Here is a 24,714-nt window from a genome sequence, read left to right as displayed (position 1 = left end):
CCCCCTCCCTCGCCCTCCTCCCCCCCGAGTACATAACATCCCTGCATCACAGGAATGGCTTATTTGGAAAGTCATTCCTAGGAAAATGTGAGCATTGCTGTGGTAGAGTGAACACATTCATGCCCATATCTTTGTACATCCTCTTGAAGTACTTGCATACCATTACTGAATTCCCCTTTCTAGCTGTTTTTTCCTTAGCTGACCATGTTAAGGTCACAAAATGATTCCTTATATGACCTTGCTTCCACCCCCTCAATCATTTCCTGTTGTCTGTACTACTTCCAAAAGGTGGGTATAGTTTTTGCCCTTCGTACCCAGAACTGCGATGTTAGTTCATGGGAGGCCTGGCAAATGGAAGGCTTCAGATGGTACTAGCTTTCAGTGGGTATTTTTTATTCATTCATTTATTTATTTATTAAGCACTGGGTGTTGGTCTGCTTTCAAGTGAAATCAGTGGAACTTTACCATTGACTCAGAGGGAGTAAAGTTAGGCCAACAATGAGCATGTTTGAAAATCCTATCTATGATGTCCCTAGAGTCCTAAACAGAAGTGAGTCAGAAAGCTGAGGTGTGGGGCCATCTCATGCCCACTTCTCTTGCAAGCTTTGATGAAATCAGGGCAGATTATCCACTGTTTTAATCTCACCTTTCTTCATTCCCTCTCCCCCTCTCTGCCTATGTCACCCTCTTGCTAGTGTTAACATTTATCTAATGATCCCTGCTCATCCATGTAACATCCAGTATTGTTGCTGAGAGAGAAGTCTAACATAGTGGCCTGTATTTACCTGCCTTCAGTCATATTTTCCCCCCTTCTCCAAGTTTGGCACTAAACCAATTTTCCTCCAGTCCTCAGGTGTGTGTGCTCTGTTTTTAGCAATGTAATGGTATCTGGGGATTTGGCAGTTCCCTTCTAAATTCCTTTAGAACCCGGGAGTGTTCATGCTTGTTTTTCTTTCACACTTTGTTCTCTCCTGACCATAGTTCAGAAATATCCTTCTCCTCACTATTGTCTGGTCAATAGTCACCTCTATCTTTGCTTTATCTATGGGTGTGTTTACCACTGCAGGCTAGTCATTAAGCATTTGTGAGGTGTCACTGTCCTCACCGGGTGGGGTGCCCTTTTCTCCTTTAGAGAGCCCTGTTTTCTTCTTGTGTATTTTCAGAGCATTTGTTTCCTTTCCAGTTATTCCACACTCTGTGTTCCCTTCTATTTTAACCTCTAACTGATTTTCTTGCAAGATTGAACCTTCTGATTGTATTCCAGTTTTGCTGCCTCTCCCCTCTCCATGGTAATTTTCAGACCTCTTACTTTTATTTTGCATACCCTCTCTTCCTTAGGATTTAATTCATAGCCTCCCTATGAATTCAGCATGTACAAATTATTTTCCTGGTATATTTATATCTTGAGAGGAAAGCATTTTTGCTGAGTCCTCATTTAGTGCTGTCTTAAATTTTGTTCCAACCTTCCTGTGTGTTTTGTGTGACCCTCTGATACCGCTGCCAGTTCAGAGTGGGTGCCAGATTCTGTATTCTGCCAAAGTTTGATCTTTTAAAGTTCAGAAATCTGCTTGTTCATCTTCCTCTTCTTGTGCTTGCATCGGTTCTGTAACCTGTCATGGTGTTGTGGTCACCCCACCCCGAGGGGTTTCCTGTGCTACAGTATCTCACACTGTGACCTTCTAATTAGTCCTTGCAAGGTTTAAGGTTTTGTTTTTTTCACCCTTGTTTCATTTCTTTATTACTTTGTGCTTAACTATTCAGGAACTCCCTGCTCACCTGCGTGACCTATCTGGATTCCGAGGCAGGAATATGAAGGAAATTGAAATCCCCTAAAAATAAAGTCCTCCTTTTTAAAAAGTGATTTTGTCTATTTCCTTGGCTAGTGCTTGCTCCTTTTACATGACCCATATCTACAGGAAGCTGACTTCACACACACTTTTTTTTCTTTTTTCTTTTATTTTGGCTTCTTAACCCTTCTCAACAGAACTCATTTTGTTTTAATTTCATCTCTTTCCTCTTTGATAGCCTCTGCTCAAGTTGCTCATTTCTCTCATATAATGCTATCACTCTTCTGTCATTTCCTACCCCCTCCGCCCCTCTTCTTTTTGTCTGTTCCCTGCCCATGATGTTCTTCCTTCAATCCTGTTCCTTTTGCTTTTCCACCATACGTCTTGTATTTATTAATTAATTTATTAATACGTTTAATCTGTTTGATATTGTGATAGCGTTTAAGGCCAAAGGGAACCACCAGATCATCTAGTCAGACCTCCTGTATATCACAGGCCACCAACACCGCCCAGTGCCTGCACACTAAACCCAACAACCAAAATTAGACCAAAGTTTTACAGCCCACAGGAGACTAGACTTTTATGTGCCACAGGCAGAGAATAGGAGGGACTGAGGTGCACCAGTGCCCAAGGCCCCAGCAATGGCAAGGAAATTGTGCCTGGCTCTGTTTCCAGACTCTGTTCTTTTGTATGATTTAGTCTTAGGGACTCTAAAAATGTTTGCAGGCCAAAGATTTGTTGTGACTTCATTTACTTTTCTCTGACACAGCTTTCCTCCTGCCCATTTCATGGTTCAGATAACTAATTCTCTCCCACCCACCATTGCCTGGTTTAATTCCCTTACCCTCCTATTTAGCCGTTCCAAACAACTTCAGTCTTCCCTGATCAAGTGCTTTTCTTGTCTTCTGTATCCAACAGTTGTCCCTGCAGAACACTGTCCAGGGCCTCCAGAAGTTGAATCTTCATTTGCCCTCAGTTAACCATGCATCTTCTGGATCAGCCTGGGTCTTTGTGAATGTGCCTGCAGTATTGAGAGGTTTTGAAAGTCTGCCACTCTTGTTAGAATTGTAAAGTTTTCTGAATTCTTCCTTCTCTTCCACACTATTTGTTCCAATATGAATAATAGCTAGTGGTGGTTCTCATACTTTCTGCCACAAACCTGCATTCCATCCACGTGGTTTTTAACTGGCTTCCCAGAAGGCCTATTATTCTGATAATGATCCTGAATACTGAATTTCTTCAGTGTTACAACTTGTTTCTGCCTTCCGTTCAGTCTGTAACTGATCTTGGTCTCCCTCCTCCCTCTGTTTCTGTTGTAGCAATGACATGGTTTTCACTGTTTGTTTTGCTATGTCTAGTCGTGGCAGGCCTCTATTTTTACAGAATCGCTTCCTATAATTCTGAACATTACTGCACCTGTTCAGCTCCTCATTAGAAGAAATATGTTCAGTGTTTTTCTCTGAAAATATTTAGGTTTTAGAAGTTTTTTCTTTTCCTGAGAAGACTTGGCATCTTGCACCGTATTGTTCCAATCTCCAGTAACATGCAATTCGTAGCCCACATAAGCAACTCTGAAATGTTCACAACTAGTTAGACTGCCAGTTATCACAATCTTTAAGTCAGAAGAAAGCTTTATAAATATTATTTCAGAAGGCTTTGGAAGATTTTTTCATGTACCACATTATTAAAATCTCTGCATTACCCCGTGTTTGGATTTCTCATTTTTTAAGGGTGATTACGTTACCAGTGAATAAGATTGCCAAGTAGGGTTGGCTATATAAATAAAAAAGCAACTCCTACAGAAATTATTTTTATGATATATTCAGTGCATATAGAGGTTAGCTGCCAGGAATGTGAATTAAAAAAGAAACAGGAAACTGAATTCCAAAGATATTAGATATCCTCGGTAATGATTTTGTCACAAGAACCCATACAAGGTGATTTACTTAGATTCTGTATGTAAATATCTTCCAAGCAGATCTTTAGAACAACTGTATGGAAAATGCATGAACTCATTTAATGTGTAAATACTCTAATTGTGTTTTATCAAATGCATTTTCATCACAGTCTGACACCTGCTCTTGAAAGGTTGTACCACATGGTACTTAACCTGCACATTAATGTTGGATTAATGACCTAACGTGTCATTGATCCTGATCGTAGAGTACAATGGAAAGATTTAAATGAGCGTTGGACCAAGCCCATAAATGTTTACTTTGCTAGCCATGATTGAATAAATACTTTTTTATTTCTGACACTTGTTACTGCAAAACATGTTTCTTTCCCAGTGTAATTTCACTGAAATCAATGGAGTTACTTTAGGGAGAAATTTGTCCTGGTAAATGAAGTCCTAAATAGTGCAGTATGCAGTGATGGGACTCTATCCACCCCAAACTGAACTACAGTCCTCTGACTACTCATTATGTAGTTATTAGTAACCTCAGGAATAGTCTTTTCCTGTGCAGGTTTACGAGGCTTATGTCTCCCATAAGTCCTCAAAATAGGTATAAATTGGACTGACGTGGTGCAGGTGCTTTGTTTTGACTCTCTGTCCAGTTTATCAGCTTGAACAATACTTTCTTGTATAGCCATGATACTTTAATGCACCGCCTGTTTTTCCTCCTTCAGGTATTCACTTACAAACAGAGTACAATCACGCACCAAAAAGTAACAGCTATGCATCAAACAAGTGTGGAGAGTGTGGAAGACATGGCAGCACTCGTAGACCTCCATGAGGGCTCCATCATGCACAACTTATTCCAGCGATATCAGCAAAATAAAATCTATGTAAGTATCTTCTGAAACAAAAACTATGAAGAATGTTTTCCTGCATGTAACAGCAATATTTTACACTTATCTAGCACCTCCCATCCCCTGAGTTCTTCAAACTATATACATGCATAGGACTGAAATGAATCCATCTGTGTTGGAGGCTGACTTTCCACCAGAAAAAAATGGAGGGAAAGTTTGGTCAAGGGCTGATGAGAAAAGTGCAATGGAATCTTTGATGTCTATGAAAATCAGACATGATACTGATTTTTAAGGTCTTCCTTTTTTATTCATTAAAATATGTTGGGACAGGTCAGGAGAGCAAAGATGCTGTTTTGTTTTGTTTTGTTTTTTAATATACTGCAACAGATGAAGTTGTGAGAAGATTGTCTGAGAGGACACAATAGAACAGTGCTTCTCAATCTTTTCCATATTGAGTCCCCCTCTGGGGATCCCATCTGGCCAGAATCTAGCTGAGACCCTTCTCCCATTCTTCAATATGGGTAGGACAGGGTGGTTATCATGATCCCACAGGTGGCGAGCCCATGCCATAGAAATTGGTCAGGTTTAGGAGCTTACATCAGTGGAAGCAGCTGGGTGCTCAGGGCCTCTGAAAATCAGACCATTAGTCTACATGGAGTTTTATTTTTCTTGACTTTATATTGCCCACTTCTGTGGCTAATAGAGTTTCAATTTTACTTTTTAGCACCAATGTTGATCCCAACAGGCCTTTTTTATACTTATTTTTCATTTTGTAATAAAGTGCAATAAAATAATTTGACATGCAGTAATTTAGCCTAAATTTTCTTTCCAATTTCTTGGATTAGCCAGCATAATGTTATTTTCTGCCAAGGTCCATCTCTTGTAAACAAATAGGCTGAATTTAAGTAAACACATATTTAAAAACCAAACAACCATCACCTTTAGGGAATTTGATTATCCACCATAAAGAAACACAAAAGGGCACAAACCTGTTTTTGTTCCGTTACATATCGCTGCCAAAGGAATAGTCAGTGCTGATAATCTTAAATTTTGAGCTTGTCTTTTTTTAATATGTTTTGTGAGGTCCTCATAATTTTCATTAGGGCTGTCAAGCGATTAAAAAAATTAATCGCAATTAATCGCACTGTTAATAATAGAACACCATTTATTTAAATCTTTTTGGATGTTTTCTACATTTTCAAATATATTGCTTCCAATTAAAACACAGAATACAAAGTGTACAGTGCTCACTTTATATTTATTTTTTATTACAAGTATTTGCACTGTAAAAAACAAAAGAAATAGTGTTTTTCAATTCACCTAATACAAGCACTGTTGTGCAATCTCTTTATCATGAAAGTTGAGCGTACAAATATACAATTATGTACAAAAAAACTTGCAATCAAAACCAAAACAATGTAAAATTTTAGAACCTGCAAGTCCACTCAGTCCTACTACTTGTTCAGCCAATCGCTCAGACAAACAAGCTTGGTTACAATTTGCAGGAGATAATGCTGCCCGCTTCCTGTTTACAATGTCACCTGAAAGTGAGAACAGGCATTCTCATGGCACTGTTGTAGCCGGCGTCGCAAAATATTTATGTGCCAGATGTGCTAAAGATTCATGTGTCCCTTCATTCTTCCACCGCCATTCCAGGGGACACGCGTCCATGCTGATGATAGGTTCTGCTCAATAACCATCCAAAATAGCTTTCTTTTTTGGTGGTTCAGGTTCTGTAGTTTCCGCATCGGAGTGTTGCTCTTTTAAGACTTCTGAAAGCATGCTCCACACCTCGTCCCTCTCAGATTTTTGGAAGGCACTTCAGATTCTTAAACCTTGGGTCAAGCGCTGTAGCTATCTTTAGAAATCTCACATTGGTACTTTCTTTGTGTTTTGTCAAATCTTCAGTGGAAGTGTTCTTAAAACGAACAATATGTACTGTCATCAGCCGAGACGGCTATAACATGAAATATATGGCAGAATGTGGGTAAAATAGAGCCAGAGACATACAATTCTCCCCCAAGGAATTTAGTCACAAATTTAATTATTACATTATTTTTTTTAACGAGCCTCATCAGCATGGAAGCATGTCCTCTGGAACGGTGGCCGAAGCATGAAGGGGCATATGAATGTTTAGCATATCTGGCATGTAAATACCTTGCAATGCCCACTCAAAAGTTCTCATTTTCTGTTGACAATGTAAATAAGAAGAGGGCAGCATTATCTCCTGTAAATGTAAACAAACTTGTTTGGCTAAACAAGAAGTAGGACAGAGTGGACTTGTAGGCTCTGAAGTTTTACATTGTTTTGTTTTCGAGCACAGTTATGTAACAAAAAAAATTCTACAATTGTAAATTGCACTTTCACGACAAAGAGATTGCACTATAGTACTTGTATGACGTGAATTGGAAAATATGATTTTTTTTGTTTATAATTTTACAGTACAAATATTTAGATTTCAATTACATTTTGATTTCAATTACAGCATAGAATACAATGTATATGAAAATGTAGAAAAACATCCAAAATATTTAATAAATTTCAATTGGTATTCTATTGTTTGACAGTACGATTAAAACTGTGATTAATCACGATTAATATTTTTGAGTTAATCGCATGAATGAACTGTGATTAATCGACAGCCCTAATTTTTATATTTTTTTCTTCAAAAAAAATGAACCATTTTGTCTAAAAAATAAAATAAAATAAAAATCAATAAATAAAAAATCAATGCTGATAGCTCAGCATACATGAACTACTTCCTTTGCATGCACAGAGTTGAAGAAATTAAGAAAACATGTTTCAGGATTCCTTGTGATTTATTTATTTATTTATTTTTTTAAGAGTAAAAACAAATAACTACCTATAAATTTCCCAGTGCGTAGACAGGCTGACATTTAGATTCTCCCTTTTTTTAAGGGAATAAAAGCCCTTGTGGAGAATCAAGAAACAGCTATATTTACAGAGCTGTGTTCTAGTTTGTTCCCTGTCTTGTTGTGGCAACTCATGGATCTCTCTAATATTCTGGTGATGAGTGCAGTATAAATTCCTAGACAGACAGATTTGTGTTTTGTTCCTGGTGACATGGCACCTTCAGTTGCTGATGCTGCTCATTGTCCCTGCGATATTGTTGATTTTACTGTTTGGGTCCACTGTGTCATCATCTTACAAAACCCAGGCTCATTCAAATACAATGCAGTGAAATTTGTATTCAAGCAACCCACTTGGCCTACATATGTGACCAGAGTCTGATATAGGAAGCAGTTCTATTCCACTCCAGCTAGAGCACTGTCGCAGTGCTGAGGGTGATGCAGTAATGGGATAAGGGCTCCAGGAGTGGTGGCACTTCAGATAGCAAAAGATGCAGTCTGAAATTTTTTGTCGCTGGGAGTGGCCAATCATAAGGTGGATACTGTATGCCCAAATCAGAGCTATTGAACCATGGAGGGACAGTGCAATGATACGTTACTGGGATAAAGCCAAAATTTGATAGAGGGGAAAGGTTAGATTAGGTTCACTTAACATTTGACAAATGTTTTCATACAGCTAAAGGGATAAGCTTCATTGTCATTCTCGTTTTGGACTGGATCGTTCCTTGCACAGAACACACAAGGACCCTCCCCCTTACGTTTAAATTCTTTGTACCAGGGCCAGAGGCAACCATAGCCTTCCTCCATGTCCCTCTTCCCCACTGGGTCAGGAAGGGTATGGAGCCATTAACCTGACTCCCTGCCACTAGCCCACAGAGGCGACTGGCCAACAGGAGCGTCATGCATTGTAGGGAAATCAGCAAGGAATTGTGCCTCTCTAAGCACTGTCCTCTTCCTTGGGTGAGCTGTCTCCGGCCCGCGCCCTATCAGAGGCCATTGTGCAAATGCCACAACCTGGCCTTTAGCTTGCAGAGCTATTGTGGTCTCTCTGCTAACTTTATTTTTTCTGTGGAAGAATGTATATTCATAGAGTAAAGTTTAATGTATGTAACTTTTTAAAAAAGCAGCATACAAATTATATTTAAAGTAATACAGACATTATGATGTTTTTAAAAAACCTTCTGGCTCACATGGCAATGGGACAGGGAAGTAGCTTGATACTCATCATAGTGAGTGCAGTGTAGTGCTGTATATTTACTTGTTTGTTATAACATACTTGTTTATACAGCAAAATGTCATGATCTGAAATGCAGTCCACTAATTTCTAAATGGTATGTGGAAAGGCTTGTGAAGATTCTCTGTGAAATTACAAAGGAGAATAAATAGATATAGATATTGTGGAGAGAAAAGTTAACATTGTTGCTTTCCAATGAAGACATTTTAAATGTAGCTCTTTTCTCTTGATAATCCATTTGTTCCAAACAGTAGTTTTTTCTTTCCTGTATTAAAACGCTCTTATTCCAGCAGAGAAGACATAGGTAAACATCTGAATATTTATGTACAATTTCAATTTGCAGTTCACTTCAGTTAATTACGCCTTTTATGCCTTTTTGCCTGGCATAATGATACCCTTATCCTTAAACCCTCCATTATTTCCTTATTATCGTAAAGATATTTGCCATGGATGCCACAGCTTATCAGGCTCCTCATTGATTTGCTTAGCCTCAGCCAGCAACTCCAGCAGTGAAGACCAGTGTAAAGTATAAGCCTTATTATTTTTTCCCCTCTTCCATTCAGGGAATGCTGGGCTATAGAAACTTCTGCACTATCAGAAACTCATCCAAATCTGTAGTCAATATTCTGAAGCAGCTAGTGGTGTCCAGATTGATGCTGGAAGAGATAATAAACTCCATTCTAATTTGAGTTGAACCATTTTGACGTCTCAAGTAAAAATTGAACATACCTAAATCTGTTCTGTGTTTAATGTGTTTTCCTCAGACACTGCTTTACTCTTTCCTTGTCTGAATTTCCACAAAGGAAAACAAACATCTCTCCCTCCTTGTTTTGTTATAGAACCGTGGGAGGTATCTGCCCTTTAAATGACTGTAGAACAGGACGGTCACCTCAGTAGCCAGGCTCCAAACACAATACTCAAAGAAGTAAAACTGTTACCTGAGGAGGGACGCTTTTCTCTGCTCCTCCTTTATTTAGGATGTATTTTGTTTTGGAGGACATTATCTAAGGGAAGGGACAATCTTCTTAGCTCTTCTGTAGCCTTTCTTGTGGACGTCTCTCCAAAGAGGTGTGCTATGGGTTGTGCTCTAAAAGAGGAGACAGAAGCTTCTCTTTATCTCTGGTGGTAGGGAGCCCCATAGGTCAAGGCCCTCCATGCAATGCATTCTTCTTCTGACTGCTGAGAGTTGCACCTTGGACTCTGTCTGCTGTAATGTCCCTGCTGATAGTAGTTTTCTTGGTGTAGACGTGAGGAAGAGGTGGATCCTGAGGTAGCCAAGTCCTAGTCCATTGATGGAACTGAAGATAAGGAATTGGCCCCCAAGTGGATCCAGAAATGCACAGGAAAAGAGTGGGGAGCATGTGTCTCCTATCTCTCCTAGAAATGAGGTGAGTTGTCTGGTATTAGATGAGCTGAAACTTAAATGTGGCTTTCTCGAACAGACCCAAAGAGACCGCGTAACAGTAGCCCAACCTGGATGGGACGAAGGCACAAGTAACCATGACTAGGGCCAAGTCTGAGAGGAAGAGGTGCAGACTCCTTGATAATCGAACATAGAAGGATATGTTTGTGGCTACTGATGCAGTTATATAGAGAGGAGCCTGGAAAGACTCGGTAGCAATGCATGACTTCAATAATCGAGGAGCAGAAGTTTTGGATAGAGAGAACAGTTGTTTCTGCCATTATTGTTGTCTGTGTGCCATATGCAGGTCTGAAGCCTTATGAGGAAGCATTTGGGCAGAACACTAGTGGAGATCAGAGGCAGTTGAGGTGATTATCTCTACCTTCTTCATTACTTTGCCAAGGGGAAAGCTGGGGTTAATTTAAAATTGGGAGTCCAACTTTGTGTGCGAGCCTAAATGAGGTCAATTCCCATATTTGAAAGCTCAGATCAGCACTCACAGTAGGCATATGAATGACCTTTTAAAAATATCCAAATGCCAGTATCTGCATCCAAATGCTAAATGTGGACATCATATTAAGGTACCCATGCTTGAAAATGTGACCTCTTTGAAGGGAAACCAGGAATTGAGACAGTCTTTCCTATAACTAATCCAGCGATGTGCACATGATAAAACAGACAGTTGAAGGATGTAATTTCTACTTCATTTAAATGTTCATTTCCAAAAGTAGAAGTGTCAGGCAGTTCAGTGGTGTATAGCGGTTATGCTTGTAGCCATATCAAAGGGATAAATGTCCCCAAGCGCTGTTGAGACTGCCACTCCTTGGGTCAGTTTCAGTTAATCACACATCATAGAAGAGACTAGCTCCGTCTTGGGGAAGACACCATAAACCACATCACTTGGAGTGTACCAGGGGACAGGACATTTAAATTATGATGTTAGAACTGCCACTGAAGAGAGCTGCCTCTTTCTTTTCCCAGCCAGTCAAGTGGTTAGCGACTGGTCCAGGAAAGCACATTTTGTAGAGATCAGAGTAAGGAAGGGTTTTTTTGAAGTTTAGAAGATATCTAAAAATAAAATTAATATGCAAGCTCACCTCCTCTTCTACACTTATAAATACTGCATTATTCAATATTGAAAGCATCCCCATTTGACTTGTTTTGCCATCTAAACACAATCCATAAAAACATTTGATTTTCCTTTTGAATTCAACTTTGAAGTAGGAATTAGCTGGTTCTTGCTTTGAAGTGATTATTTCTTTGAAGTGTGCACTTTTCAAGACATTAGGAAGCCATGAGTAGCTTATTTACTCTAACTTAAGCAGCCTTTTCTTTTACCATGCTTGTGATGCCCAGAATCAGGAACTCATTCCACCAGAGGTTCATTACCTTGGATTTACAATTTTGAATCTGTTTCATTTTCTTAGCTCAGTATACTCAGAGAAATTCAGAGTGGATTCTCTCCCCTGCCCCTCTTTTCCCCAGCAAGTGCCAAGCAGCAGTTTGTCTGTCATTGCTACAAGTTCTCATGTGAATAATGAGCTGAAGATTGTCAAAAAGGTCAAATAGTTGTCTCAAATTTGGCAGACAGTCTGTAGTGGGATTGCAGGAGGGGTGGGGTAGGTGAACAAAATGGATTATTTTCTAACCCAAATTAAGACTGTAGCTGCCTGCAGATGATTGTAACCATATGTTAGGTTGTGTGTGTGTGTGTGTGTATACATAGTTCTTGTACCAAGAATTGAGCTGCAAAGTATTCCATCAGACAGTGGCAGTGGTAATAGAGAGCTCTGTTTCCATTATTTGTGCTTTTGTACCTTCTTTTTGCCACCACTCATTCTCCTTTAGATGAAAAGGCAAATGTATAATAACCTGGGATGAGAGAGCAAAATCACTCTTAATTTTAAAAAGCTCGAAACTGGTACCTAGTTCCTTTCTGATTCTTTGTTTGATTGCAGAAATCTCAGCAACTTCATTGGACTCAAAACTAGTTATATGTCTTTAGAAAAGTATATAAAATGTCTATAATCAGATTTAACTCTGCTTTCTTTTTATATGATTTCTTTTAACTGAGTATGCTCTGCTACTAATAATTCAGCCATCTAATTACAGCATATTTTTCTCTCGTTTAATTCGCAAGAGTTCCCTGAGGGAACTGATTGATGCTTGTACATAATAATCAATGATATAATGAATTGTCTTGCCTTTTTTTTTTTCCCCCTTTCAAATTCCATTCAGAGAGCAGGGATGCTTTAGCATCCAGGTCAATAAACCCGTCCAATCTATCTAGGTTCTTATATAGTGTCCATTACTATGGTATTTGGTAATTAACATTTCCAGAGGCGACTGCCTTAGATTATACCAAAGTTTTATTGTACTCACAAAAATATCATTAGGTTTTGTGCACTAGTTGTGCAGTTGCTCTGTGCCATGCCATGCCTGAGTGGCCAACAGGAAACTGATGTCAGTGCATGTTACATGGGAAAATAATGAAACGTGCTTCTGCAACTGTTACCCATCCTAACGAATTCTGTTTTTTATTGGGTTTAACTAATGCACTATAGAGGCACTTGTCTGATCTCCCCTGGCATATGTACAAGTTTAAAAGAGGTGTGGAGGTGAGGGTGAATGGGAGGACATGGTCAAAAAAAGAAAATGGCCGTTTACAAAGCCAAAACCTGTAGTGATTTTATGTAAAAGTTTGGCTGTATTAATCGCAAGCCTTTACGGTATGTGTAAACTGCCCAAACACGGTCCTGAGCAGCTGCATGTAAGCAGCCTTTGGGTCAGATCTTCAGCTGGCGCAAATCAGCATAGCTTTCCTGATTTTGGTGGAGCTATGCCAGATTACACCGGCTAATGATATGACCCTTTGCCCCTAATTACACTGAAATTGGTGTAATCAGGAGTAACTCTCAGAAAACAGTAGAGTTACACTGCTGTGAAACTCTTGTAAATGAGATCATAAGCATTCCTATATGTCAGCGTCAATTGCATCAGTACTGTTCTCAATAATTTACAATAGAAGTGACATGGCTGTTCTGTATGCACAGATTGGCCAGGTCATCAGTGCCTCAGCACAGATCTCTAGAATGAAGTTAATTCCTTAGTCTAAAACCAATCAGACTTTGTCTTGGTCCAGTTATTGGTAGAATAAGATGCACCATCCAAGCCAATAATTGCACATTCCCCTGAATTGCTATTCAGTGCTATCCCATATTAGCATTCTCCATGAAGAGACCACCAAACAGTATTAAATACTCATTAAGTAAACTGCTGTTTATCTGGTTACTACACTTGAACCGCATATGTTATAGAAATTAGGTCTCTGTATTGACAAAGTGGATTGCATGGCTTGTATTAGGGTCCAGTCTGTTGCATCACTGTGCTGAGATAATTGTATCTGCCAGTAGTTCAGGTCTGTACTAAAGAGAGATAGGGCATGTGTTAAAACTAGGGTTGTCAAGCGATTAAAAAATTAATCACAATTAATCGTGCAACTAAAATTAATATCAATTAATTGCACGATTAAACGCGTTGTTAATAATAGAATACCATTGATTTAAATATTTTTGGATGTTTTCTACATTTTCAAATATATTGATTTCAATTACAACACAGAATAAAAAGTGTACAGTGCTCACTTTATATTTGTTTCTGATTACAAATATTTGCACAGAAAAAAACAAAAGAAATAGTATTTTTCAGTTCACCCAATACAAGTACTGTACTGCAATCCCTTTATCATGAAAATGAACTATGTACCAAAAAAAACTATATTCAAAAACAAAACAATGTAAAACTTTAGAGACTACAAGTACACTCAGTCCTACTTCTTGTTCAGCCAATCCCTCAGACAAACAAGCTTGGTTACAATTTGCAGGAGAGAATGCTGCACGCTTCTTGTTCACAATGTCACCTGAAAGTGAGAACTGGCATTCTTCTTCGAGAGAGATGTCCCTGTGGGTGCTCCACTCCAGGTGTTGGTGCGTCCCTGCGCCTTTGCTCGGAGACTTCTGCAGCAGTACTCGTACCGGCCACGCATGCGCAGAGGCTGCCCCCTGCTGTGAGTCTAGGTTAATAGTATGCATGCGTGGCCGGTCTCCCCAGTTCCTTCTCTACCGTCCCCGGCCTGAGACGGAGCTCAGCAGGCTCATTAGGAAATTCCCCTTTCTCGTTACAATTACCCTTCTAGTAGTTAGTTTGCTGTCAGTTCGTTGTTAGTGTAGTTAGTTATCCTTTTTATCTGTTACCATAAAAAAAAAGAAAATTCCTGTCACCCGCAGCCGCTTCGGATATGCCTGACTCCACAGGCTTCAGGCGCTGTCCTTCATGTAAGGAGGCTATCCCGCTGTCTGATGGCCACTCACAGTGCATAAAATGTTTGGGGGAAGCCCACATTCCCCAAAAATGTGCCCACTGCAGCAAACTTAGTTCCAGGGCACGGAAGGACAGGGAGCTTAGACTTAAAATGCTCCTCCTTCAAAAGTCTCTGGGGTCAGTTTCAGACCCAGGCGCTGACTCCGGCTCCGCTGCCCGCCACAGCCCCCCTGCCTCAAAAAAACTACAAAAATCTACAAAAAAGGACAGCCTTCTTCACCAAAGAAGGTTATGAGGCACAAGATTTCTTCAGGCAGATCAACAGTCTCTCTGCCTGTGTTTCCCCGCCTCAGCAACTTTGATGAGCCGGGCTCCTCCGGCACCGCGCGAAAACCGCCTGAGGCTGCGGCGGCGGCGCAAAGCTCCGGTGCCGAGGCTTCAGGCTTTCAGCTGCTTGCCTCTCCTATGGCACCGCTCGGCACCGCGACGGATGCGGTGCCGACATTTCACAACGTGCCTGACCCCTACAGGCTAATGTTGCCCGCCCGGCATCGACCACGGCACTGGCAACTGCAGAGCAGATTGACAGGGCGATAAGAAGCAAAACCCCTGCTCAGAAGCATGTTCCATCACGGCAACTTCCTCCTGCACAGTTTTCACCTCACGCAGGAGCTTCACAACCTAAATTTACTCAGGCAAGAGATCTATTGGTGTCACCTATTCTGCAGTCTCCCCTGATGCATGACTGTTTTTCTCCAATGCCTGAGTCAGGATCTAAACAGCCTTCCTCCAGTGAGGAGAAAACTGGTCCACAGGAGGTTTTTTCTCCGTATCAAGACTCCCACTCTCAGATCCCAGTCAACAGAGGTTATGGGAAAACTACCTCATCCTATTCTCAGGACCCTACTCCCTGGGGGCTGAACCCCCGGATGGCACCACCTATGCCCTACCCACCGCCAAGATCCTAGCCGTAGTTACTGCCTACCTCAGAAAACAAGGGGTCATAATATTTCCTTACCTAGACGATTGCCTCCTCAAAGCTTCAATGTTCGACGAAGCTCTCCGATCCATACGGCTTACCATCAATTGTTTCCTATCTCTAGGCCTGCAAATAAACAAAAACAAATCCACATTATACCCCACCCAACATCTGGAGTTCATAGGGGCATACCTCGACTCCCGGATGGGATTGGCATCTCTCCCACCTGACCGCTTCAACTCCATAAGCCGACTGGCCACAAAAATTCGCAACAGTCCCCTGGTGACGGTCCGAGATTGTCTACAAATACTAGGTCACATAGCCTTCTGCACTTTTGTCATCCAAAATGCACGCCTCTACATGAGGTTCTTCCAAGTGTGGTTGGCCACGGTTTACAGACCGAATGTGCACTCTCTAAACAAGACTCTCTCCATACCTGTCCGAGTCAAAGATTCTCTACAGTGGTGGACAGTTCACTCCAACCTCTGCTCTGGAGTCCCCTTTCTTCAGCAGACTCCATCCCTCATACTGACTACCGATGCATCCCTGACAGGCTGGGGTGCACACATGTCTCACCACACAGTCCAGGGGCTATGGTCTTCAACTGAGACCTCTCTGCACATAAATGTCCTAGAACTTCGAGCCATTCGCAATGCATGCAGTCACTTTCTGCCACTATTCAAGAATCACCATATACGCATGATGACAGACAACATTGCATGTATGTTCTATGTAAACAGACAGGGAGGAGCTCGATCCCATTCGCTTTGCACAGAGGCTATGAAGCTCTGGAATTGGCGCATTGCGAACAACATCCGGGTATCGGCTGCCTATCTTCCCAGAAAAATGAACACCACAGCGGACAAACTAAGCAGACGCTTCCCCTGGGACCCCGAATGGGAGATAGACAAGAAAACCATTCACAATGTATTCTGCATTTGGGGTTACCCAACCATAGACCTTTCTGCAACTACAAAAAACAAGAAATGTCCCAATTTTTGCTCCAGGGCGGGACTGGGCAAACATTCCCTGGGAGACGCATTCATGATCCCATGGCACCGAACCTTACTCTATGCGTTTCCCCCGATACCGTTTCTCAACAGGGTTCTGATAAAAATACGAACAGACCGTGCCAGGGTGATCCTAATTGCCCCATCGTGGCTCAGACAACTGTGGTTTCCGTTCCTCACGGATGTCAATTCAACCACCAATCTCCTTGCCTCTTATCCCGAACCTCCTATCACAACAACACGGCTGCTTTCTCCACCCCAACCTGCCCAGGCTTCACCTCAAAGCTTGGTTCCTACATGGTTCTCCCAAAGCGAATTAGATTGCTCTGAACAAGTTCAAAGAGTGCTCCTACATAGCAGAACACAATCTACTCGCACGACCTATCTACGAAAGTGGAAACGATTCACACATTGGTGCTCAGCTAAACAACTTTGCCCCACGTCGGTATCTCTTTCGCTCATACTTGACTACCTATTGGACCTTAAGCAATCTGACCTTTCTTTCAGCTCCATCAGAGTCCATTTAGCTGCTATTACAACTTTTCATGACAAAATTGATGATACTTCTGTTTTTGCTCATCCTATCACCAAGCGTTTCCTCAAGGGACTCCAAACCCTATACCCAGACATTAAACCACCTACCACCCCGTGGGACCTTCATTTAGTACTATCTTGCTTAACTCAACAACCATTTGAACCCCTAGCCACATGCTCCCTTTTACACCTTTCAATGAAAACAGCATTTTTAGTGGCAATTACCTCTGCCAGACGGGCAGGAGAAATAGCAGCTCTTATGGCAGACCCACCATATATGCTATTTTTCAAAGACAAGGTTACCCTCAGATTACACCCCAAATTTCTTCCGAAGGTGCATTCGTTATTCCACATTAATGAGCCAATACACCTACCAACCTTTTTTCTGAAACCGCATGCAAACTTGTTCGAAGCCTCAGTGCATACATTAGATATACGCAGGGCCTTGTCATTCTATCTGGATAGAACCAAACCTTTTAGAAATTCTTCTAGACTTTTTGTCTCCATCGCGGAGCGCTCCAAAGGTACGCCTATATCTACCCAGAGACTTTCAAACTGGATTTCTAAGTGCATCCGGTCGTGCTATCAGATGAAGAAGGTTACACCTCCAGACGGCATCAGAACGCACTCCACTAGATCCCTGGCTATCTCTGTAGCATTCTTACGCAAAGTTCCCTGGCTGATATCTGTAAAGCAGCCACCTGGTCTTCTGAACACACATTTCTTAAACACTATGCCCTTACTCAAGGCCCTCTATCTGATATACGTTTGGGCAGGGCTGTACTATCTACGGCATTCCTATCAGATCCGAAGTCCCTATCTCCTTGAGACACACGGCTTTTAAGTCACCTGGAGTGGAGCACCCACAGGGACATCTCTCGAAGAAGAAGAGGAGGTTACTCACCTTGTGCAGTAACTGACGTTCTTCAAGATGAGTGTCCCTGTGGGTGCTCCACTACCCACCCTCTTCCCCTCTACTTCGGAGTTGGGGTAGCCTCCGTTGTAGAGAAGGAACTGAGGAGACCGGTCACGCATGCGTACTATTAACCTAGATTCACAGCGGGGGGCAGCCTCTGTGCATGTGTGGCCGGTACGAGTACTGCTGCAGAAGTCTCCGAGCAAAGGCGCAGGGACACACCAACACCTGAAGTGGAGCATCCACAGGGACACTCATCTCGAAGAACGTCAGTTACTGCACAGGGTGAGTAACCTCCTCTTCACATGGCACTGTTGTAGCCGGCTGTGACGGGTTGGATCACAGAAACCCCCTTGGGAGCTGCCACCCGATGTGCAAAGACTACCCCTGCTCCTGCTTTCCCTGCCAGCTCAGGACTCCAGCACCCTGTCTTGCTGAGCCAGACACTCCCATCTGGCTCCAGGCACAGATCCAGGGTCTGAATCTCCTGTCCCAAAGCTGCAAGTTACCTGAAAACAGCGTACAGAAGTGCGCCTGTCTTTAGCACTCAGATGCTCAACTCCCAATGGGGTCTAAACCCAAATAAATCCGTTTTACCCTACATAAAGCTTATGCAGGGCAAACTCATAAATTGTTCGCCCTCTATAACACTGATAGAGAGATATGCACAGTTGTTTGCTCCCCCAGGTATTAATACATACTCCGAGTAAATTACTAAATAAAAAGTGATTTTATTAAATACAGACAGTAGGATTTAAGTGGTTCAAAGTAGTAACAGACAGAACAAAGTAAGTCACCAAGCAAAATAAAATAAAATGCGCAAATCTATGCCTAATCAAACTAAATACAGATAATCTCACCCTCAGAGATGTTTCAGTAAGTTTTTCTCAGACTGGACACCTTCCAGGCCTGGGCACAATTCTTTCCCCTGGTACAGCTCTTGTTGCAGCTCAGGTGGTAGCTAGGGGATTCTTCATGATGGCTTCTCCCCCTCTCTGTTCTCTTCCACCCCTTTATATATCTTTTGCATAAGGCGGGAACTCTTTGTCTCTCTGGTTTTCCACCCCCCCTCACTGGAAAAGCACCAGGTTAAAGATGGATTCCAGTTCAGGTGACATGATCACATGTCACTGCAAGACTTCATTACTCACTTGCCAGCACACACATATACAGGAAGACTCACAGGTAAATACAGCCATCTGCAGACAATGGGAGTCATCAAGATTCCAAACCATCATTAATGGTCCACACTTTACACAATTACAATAGGCCCTCAGAGTTACATTTTATATTTCTAGTTTTAGATACAAGAGTGGTACATTTATACAAATCAGATGATCACACTCAGTAGATTATAAGCTTTGTAATGATACCTTACAAGAGACCTTTTGCGTGAGGCATATCCAAGTTACTTACATTCACTTATTACCGTATTTTCTCTAAAACTATCTCAGTTACATTATATTGACTTATTATCAAGTTTTTATAAAACCATATAGACTGCACAACGTCACACCGGCATTGCAAGATATTTGCATGCCAGTTGCGCTAAAGATTCATATGTCCCTTCGTGCTTCAACCACCATTCTAGAGGACGTGTCCATGCTGATGACGGGTTCTGCTCAATAACGATCTAAAGCAGTGCGGCCTGATGCATGTTCATTTTCATCCTCTGTGTCAGATGCCACCAGCAGAAGGTTGATTTTCCTTTTTGGTGGTTCAGGTTCTGTAATTTCCGCATCAGAGTGTTGCTCTTTTAAGACTTCTGAAAGCATGCTGCACACCTCGTCCCTCTCAGATTTTGAAAGGCACTTCAGATTCTTAAACCTTGGGTCAAGCGCTGTAGCTATCTTTAGAAATCTCACATTGGTACCTTCTTTGCGTTTCGTCAAATCTTCAGCGAAAGTGTTCTTAAAACGAACAATATGTGGTGAGTCGTCAGCCGAGACTGCTATAACATGAAATATAAGGCAGAATGCGGGTAAAATAGAGCCAGAGACATACAGTTCTCCCCCAAGGAATTTAGTCACAAATTTAATTAATGCATTATTTTTTTTAACGAGCCTCATCAGCATGGAAGCATGTCCTCTGGAATGGTGGCCGAAGCATGAAGGGGCATATGAATGTTTAGCATTTCTGGCATGTAGATACCTTGCAATGCTGGCTACAAAAGTCCCACGTGAACACCTGTTCTCACTTTCTGGTGACATTGTAAATAAGAAGTGGGCAGCATTATCTCCCATAAATGTAAATAAACTTGTTTGTCTTAGCGATTGGCTGAACAAGAAGTAGGACTGAGTGGACTTGTAGGCTCTAAAGTTTTGCATTGTTTTGTTTTTGAGTGCAGTTATGTAACAAAAATAATCTACATTTGTAAGTTGCACTTTCATGATAAAGAGATTGCACTACAGTACTTGTATGAAGTGAATTGAAAAATACTATTTCTTTTGTTTATCATTTTTACAGTGCAAATATTTGGTAATAAATAATAATATAAAGTGAACAGTGTACACTTTGTATTGTGTTGTAATTGAAATCAATATTTTTGAAAATGTAGAAAAACATCCAAAAATATTACATACATTTCAAGTGGTATTTTATTGTTTAACAATGTGATTAAAACTGCAATTAATTGTGATTAATTTTTTGAGTGAATTGCATGAGTTAACTGCAATTAATTGACAGCCCTAGTTAAAACATTGCATGAAATATGCACACACAGGTCCATTTGACCCTATACTGGGCATTTTGTGCTAATATGTACCATGTAAACTTTTGAAAATGTACATCAAAGAGAACTCCTGTCACAAAGCATTAATTACTCTTTGCATTTCCCATTCATTACTAGAAAACAGAACTTAAAAAGTGCTTTAAATCACTGTAGACAAAGATCTGTTTAAACACAGTGGATTTATAAATGGAATTATAGTAGCATTTGCTTTTAATGATTTCCATTTCTAGTAGCCATTCAATTATATGGATCAATAATTTATTTTCCAAAGGCCAAGTGCTATTGATGTTGATGTATGCACCTTTATTCAGGTGAACTGAGTTTTAAGGATCAGACTAGATGTACGCTTGTTTATTTTTATTTATTTTCAAAGTTAGGTAAGAATTTTGCACCCCTTTGAATGCCTCTTGGCTGCAGGTAAAGAAACTTACAACTTATAGGAGTGCCAATTAGAGCCTTAGCTAGCTTGGTATAAAAATATGTAGCTGAATTCACTCCACACTTGCTACTAGAGATGGAGATTCTGCTGCTTTGTATGTCCCTCAGTTGGGATGTTTGCAATTGTTTTTGGATTTAGGTGTAGTGATGAGCAGGATATAATCAAAATGGGAACTGTTCAAATAGATTCTGATAACTGAGTTACGTTGTAACACTTAGAAAATAGAATATTAGAGATAATGCTCATCACAAGTTGTGACCATGCTGCATCCACTTGTCTGTCTGTCTACCTCTATGGTCTCCATCACCATAATAGCCACGCATCGCATAAAGTATAATGTATTTATCCTCACAACACCTCCGTGAGGAGGCAAATATTGTTCCCATTTTATAAATAGGGAATTGAGTCACACAAGGGTCTGATCTAAACCCATTGAAGCCAATAGGAGTTTTTCTGTTGATGCCAGTAGGTTTTGGATCAAGCCCAAAGTGTCACAGGAAGTCTGTGACAGAACTGGGAAATGAACCAAGAGCTCTAGAGTCCCAAATCTTCTTCGAGTGATTGCTCATGTGCATTCCACCATAGCTGTGCGTGCTCGCCACGTGCACCGGTGCCGGAAGTTTTTCCCTTAGCAGTACCCATAAGGGAGTGCCCTAGCAACCCCTGGAGTGGCGCCTCCATGGCACAGTATAAGGGGCGCTGCGCGCTCCCCCCACCCTCAGTTCCTCCTTGCCGCCAGTGAAGGTGCTTCAGAACTACTCTGTTCCAGCTTTGCTGTAACTCGTCCCCAAAACTGCTTGCTTGTTCAGTGTATGGTACCTGTAGTTAGTTAGTTAGTTTGGTTAGTTTAGTTTAGCTAGAGCGTCCGGGTTTTAAGTTGTGCGACACTTGTAGGCCATCTATGCCAGTGAGTGATCCGCACGTGGACTGTTTACGCTGCTTGGGGGAAACCCATCTCAGTGATCGCTGCAAGATTTGCAAGTCATTTAAGCCTCGGACCAAGAGAGAAGGGGACATTAGGCTCCAGGCTATTCTGATGGAGTTGGCGCTGACCCCGGATCCAGCATGCCGCTCCAAGTCGGCACCGGGCACTGCGGTGTTGGTGCGCAGCGACCCCTTCGGTGCCATCAACTAGTCAGCACCGCTCCCAGTCCACAGGGCATGCCAAGAAGGCTAGGAAGAGGCCTTCTTTGCCGCGGCACCAGAGTAAACCCGGGACAGAGGCTAGACCCATGTTGGACAGTCCTCGATCCCCACCAGCCTCTAGGCCTCTGATTCAAGTCGAGCGGAGTAGCCCGGCCCTTTCGGAGCAGGCTTCCCCGGATGTCCAGATGCCCTCCACAACAAAGGCCCTGCAGGTGGCCCGGGATGTTATGTCCATGCCGGTACCAGGAGCACTGCCGATGTCGGCCCCACGCTCCAGAGGCAAGCTGCCGCTGGGATCTCCGCAGTCACCCCCGGCTCGGTACCATTCTTGGTCGAGGGAACGTTCCTGACGCTGTTCGCCGCTCAGCGACCATTCAGAGCAAAGTCCACGTGGCTCGCCCACGACGCCCATCAGGCTGTCTGGTTGGGTTCCGTCTGACCAAGACTTTTGGCACCACTCCGCCTCGAGGAGCGAACACCGACGGGACCGAGGTAGACTACTCCAAAGGCCCTTGTCTCAGAGGGGCTTTTGCAGTCGGTCATGGCACGAATGTCAATGTCGTTCCCGTTCGTTGTCCCACTCCAGGACCCCGCCACGGTACCACCTTTGCAGTCCCGCGCGTCGATCGCTGGTTCTCGCTGTCGCGAGTCTGCCCGCCGGAGCTGATCGTGGAGCAGCTGTTACTGACGGTACCAGTCCTCCACGTTGGGATCACAGTCCCATGGTTGGCATCGCTCCCTGCACCGCCACTCCTCCCGCTCCAGGGACCGTGGCAGATCGTATGTCAGTCCCGCCTCCCTTTGTAGTCGCCCATCGATGGGCCAGGCCGAACAACTGACTCTGCTGGTGTTACAGCAGGTGCAGTGGCACCAAGCCCTGTGGCCAGCCCAATGGTACCAGTGTGCACCGTGGCCCCCGACGCAGCCCCTGGTGGGGGCTCGCTTGGTGGCTGGAGCCTCAGAAGGACCATCGGCCTCCCTCTCCAGACCCCAGAGGAAGGAGTCAGTGGGACGTACATCCTCGGCACTGTGCCCGGAGACTGACCAGGTGGTGGACCCTCCAGTGCTGGTGGACGCACAAAGTACCACGCCGGCCTCCTCGCCCTCCCCAGATGAGGCGATTACGACCCCTCTGTCCCGCAGGGGTCCCCCAAGGGCCTACCAAGAACTCTTAAAAAGGGTGGCATTAAGCCTCCATCTCCAAGCAGAGGAGACTTAGGAGCCCTTGGACTCCCTGTTTAATGTACTGTCCTCCTCGGCACCGGGCAGGGTGGCCTTGCCTCTCCACAAAGGGGTGGCGAAAATTTAAAATGCCCTGTGGCAAACCCCGGCCTCATTGGGCCCCATCTCTAAGAGAGCGGAACACAAGTATTTTGTACCCACCAAGGGGCATGAATACTTATACACCCACCCTGCTCCTAACTCCCTGGTGGTCGAGTCGGTCATCCACAAGGAACGGCAGGGCCAGCCAGCCCCTACCCCGAAAAATAAAGATTCAAAGAGGCTGGGCTCATTTGGAAGAAAAATTTATTCATCCTCGAGCTTCCAGTCATGGGTGGCGAACCACCAGGCTCTCCTGGATCTGTATGAGTTCAGTCTGTGGGACTCCCTGCCCAAGTTCGAGGACTCCAGGAGCGCGACAGGAAGGAGTTCAAAGCGCTGGTGGAGGTAGGCACAGCGGCTGCCAGGGCAACCTTGCAGGCAGCTTCGGATGCAGCGGATACGGCCGTCCGGTCCATGGCCTCTGTGGTGTCCATGAGAAGGGCGTCATGGCTCCTGCTCTCTGGGCTGTCCAGCAAGGCGCAGACCTCCCTGCAGGACCTCCCGTTTTGATGACAAAGCTCCGTTTGCGGAACAAACGGATACAAAGCTGCATGGCCTGAAAGACTCCCGCACGACTCTCCAGACTCTGGGTCTCTATGTTCCGTCTCCGGCTAAACCTAAGTTCAAGCCGCAGCAGACTCCCGCTCAGGCCACCCATTCAAAATAAGAGACCACTTATAAGAAGTCGTGGGTCTATAAGAAGCGCTCACAGAGGCAGTCTCGACCTGCCTCCCAGCCTGGGCCCTCCAAGGGCAAGCAAGCGGAAAAAAGGAGGTTTTGACGGGACGTCCAGGGGCGCCCGGCCAGTTCTCATCAGGAATCCACCCTCAATAAAGCTTCCCTTCTCCAATCGGTTGTGTGCTTTCCTCCCGGAGTGGTCGCGGCTGACCTCGGACTGATGGGTCCTCAACACCATCTCCCGGGGCTACACCCTCCAGTTTACTTTCTCTCCGCCCATCTATCCCCCACGCAGTCCCTCCTGGGGAACCCTTCGCATGAGGCTGTGCTCAAGCAGGAGGTGGGGCAGCTCCTGGGCCTAGAAGCAGTGGAAGCGGTACCAGGGGAGTTCAAAGGCAAGGGGTACTACTCCCGCTATTTTCTTATCCCGAAGGCCAAAGGGGGGCTCAGGCCCATCTTGGACATGCGAGGCCTGAACCAGTACATGGTAAAGCTCAAGTTCCGCATGGTCTCCCTGGCCTACATCATCCCCTCCCTGGATCCCGGGGACTGGTACGCCGCCCTCGATCTGCAGGACGCATACTTCCACATTCA

At 43.3% G+C, this 24,714-nt stretch overlaps 1 protein-coding gene across 1 annotated transcript in view; it reads left to right on the top strand.

Moving 5' to 3' along the window:
- MYO10 (myosin X) overlaps window positions 1-24,714 on the top strand; it is a 248,865-nt gene that overhangs the window by 100,922 nt on the left and 123,229 nt on the right. Inside the window, exon 3 of the mRNA XM_005290206.5 lies at window positions 4,416-4,574. Coding sequence (XP_005290263.1) covers window positions 4,416-4,574 — 159 coding nt within the window. The remainder of the gene's footprint in view (window positions 1-4,415; window positions 4,575-24,714) is intronic.

The sequence above is a fragment of the Chrysemys picta genome, chromosome 2 (genome assembly GCF_011386835.1).
Source record: "Chrysemys picta bellii isolate R12L10 chromosome 2, ASM1138683v2, whole genome shotgun sequence".
Lineage (NCBI taxonomy): Eukaryota > Metazoa > Chordata > Testudines > Emydidae > Chrysemys > Chrysemys picta.
Note: the sequence above shows the minus strand (reverse complement) of the source record. Positions and strands in the feature narration are given on the sequence as shown.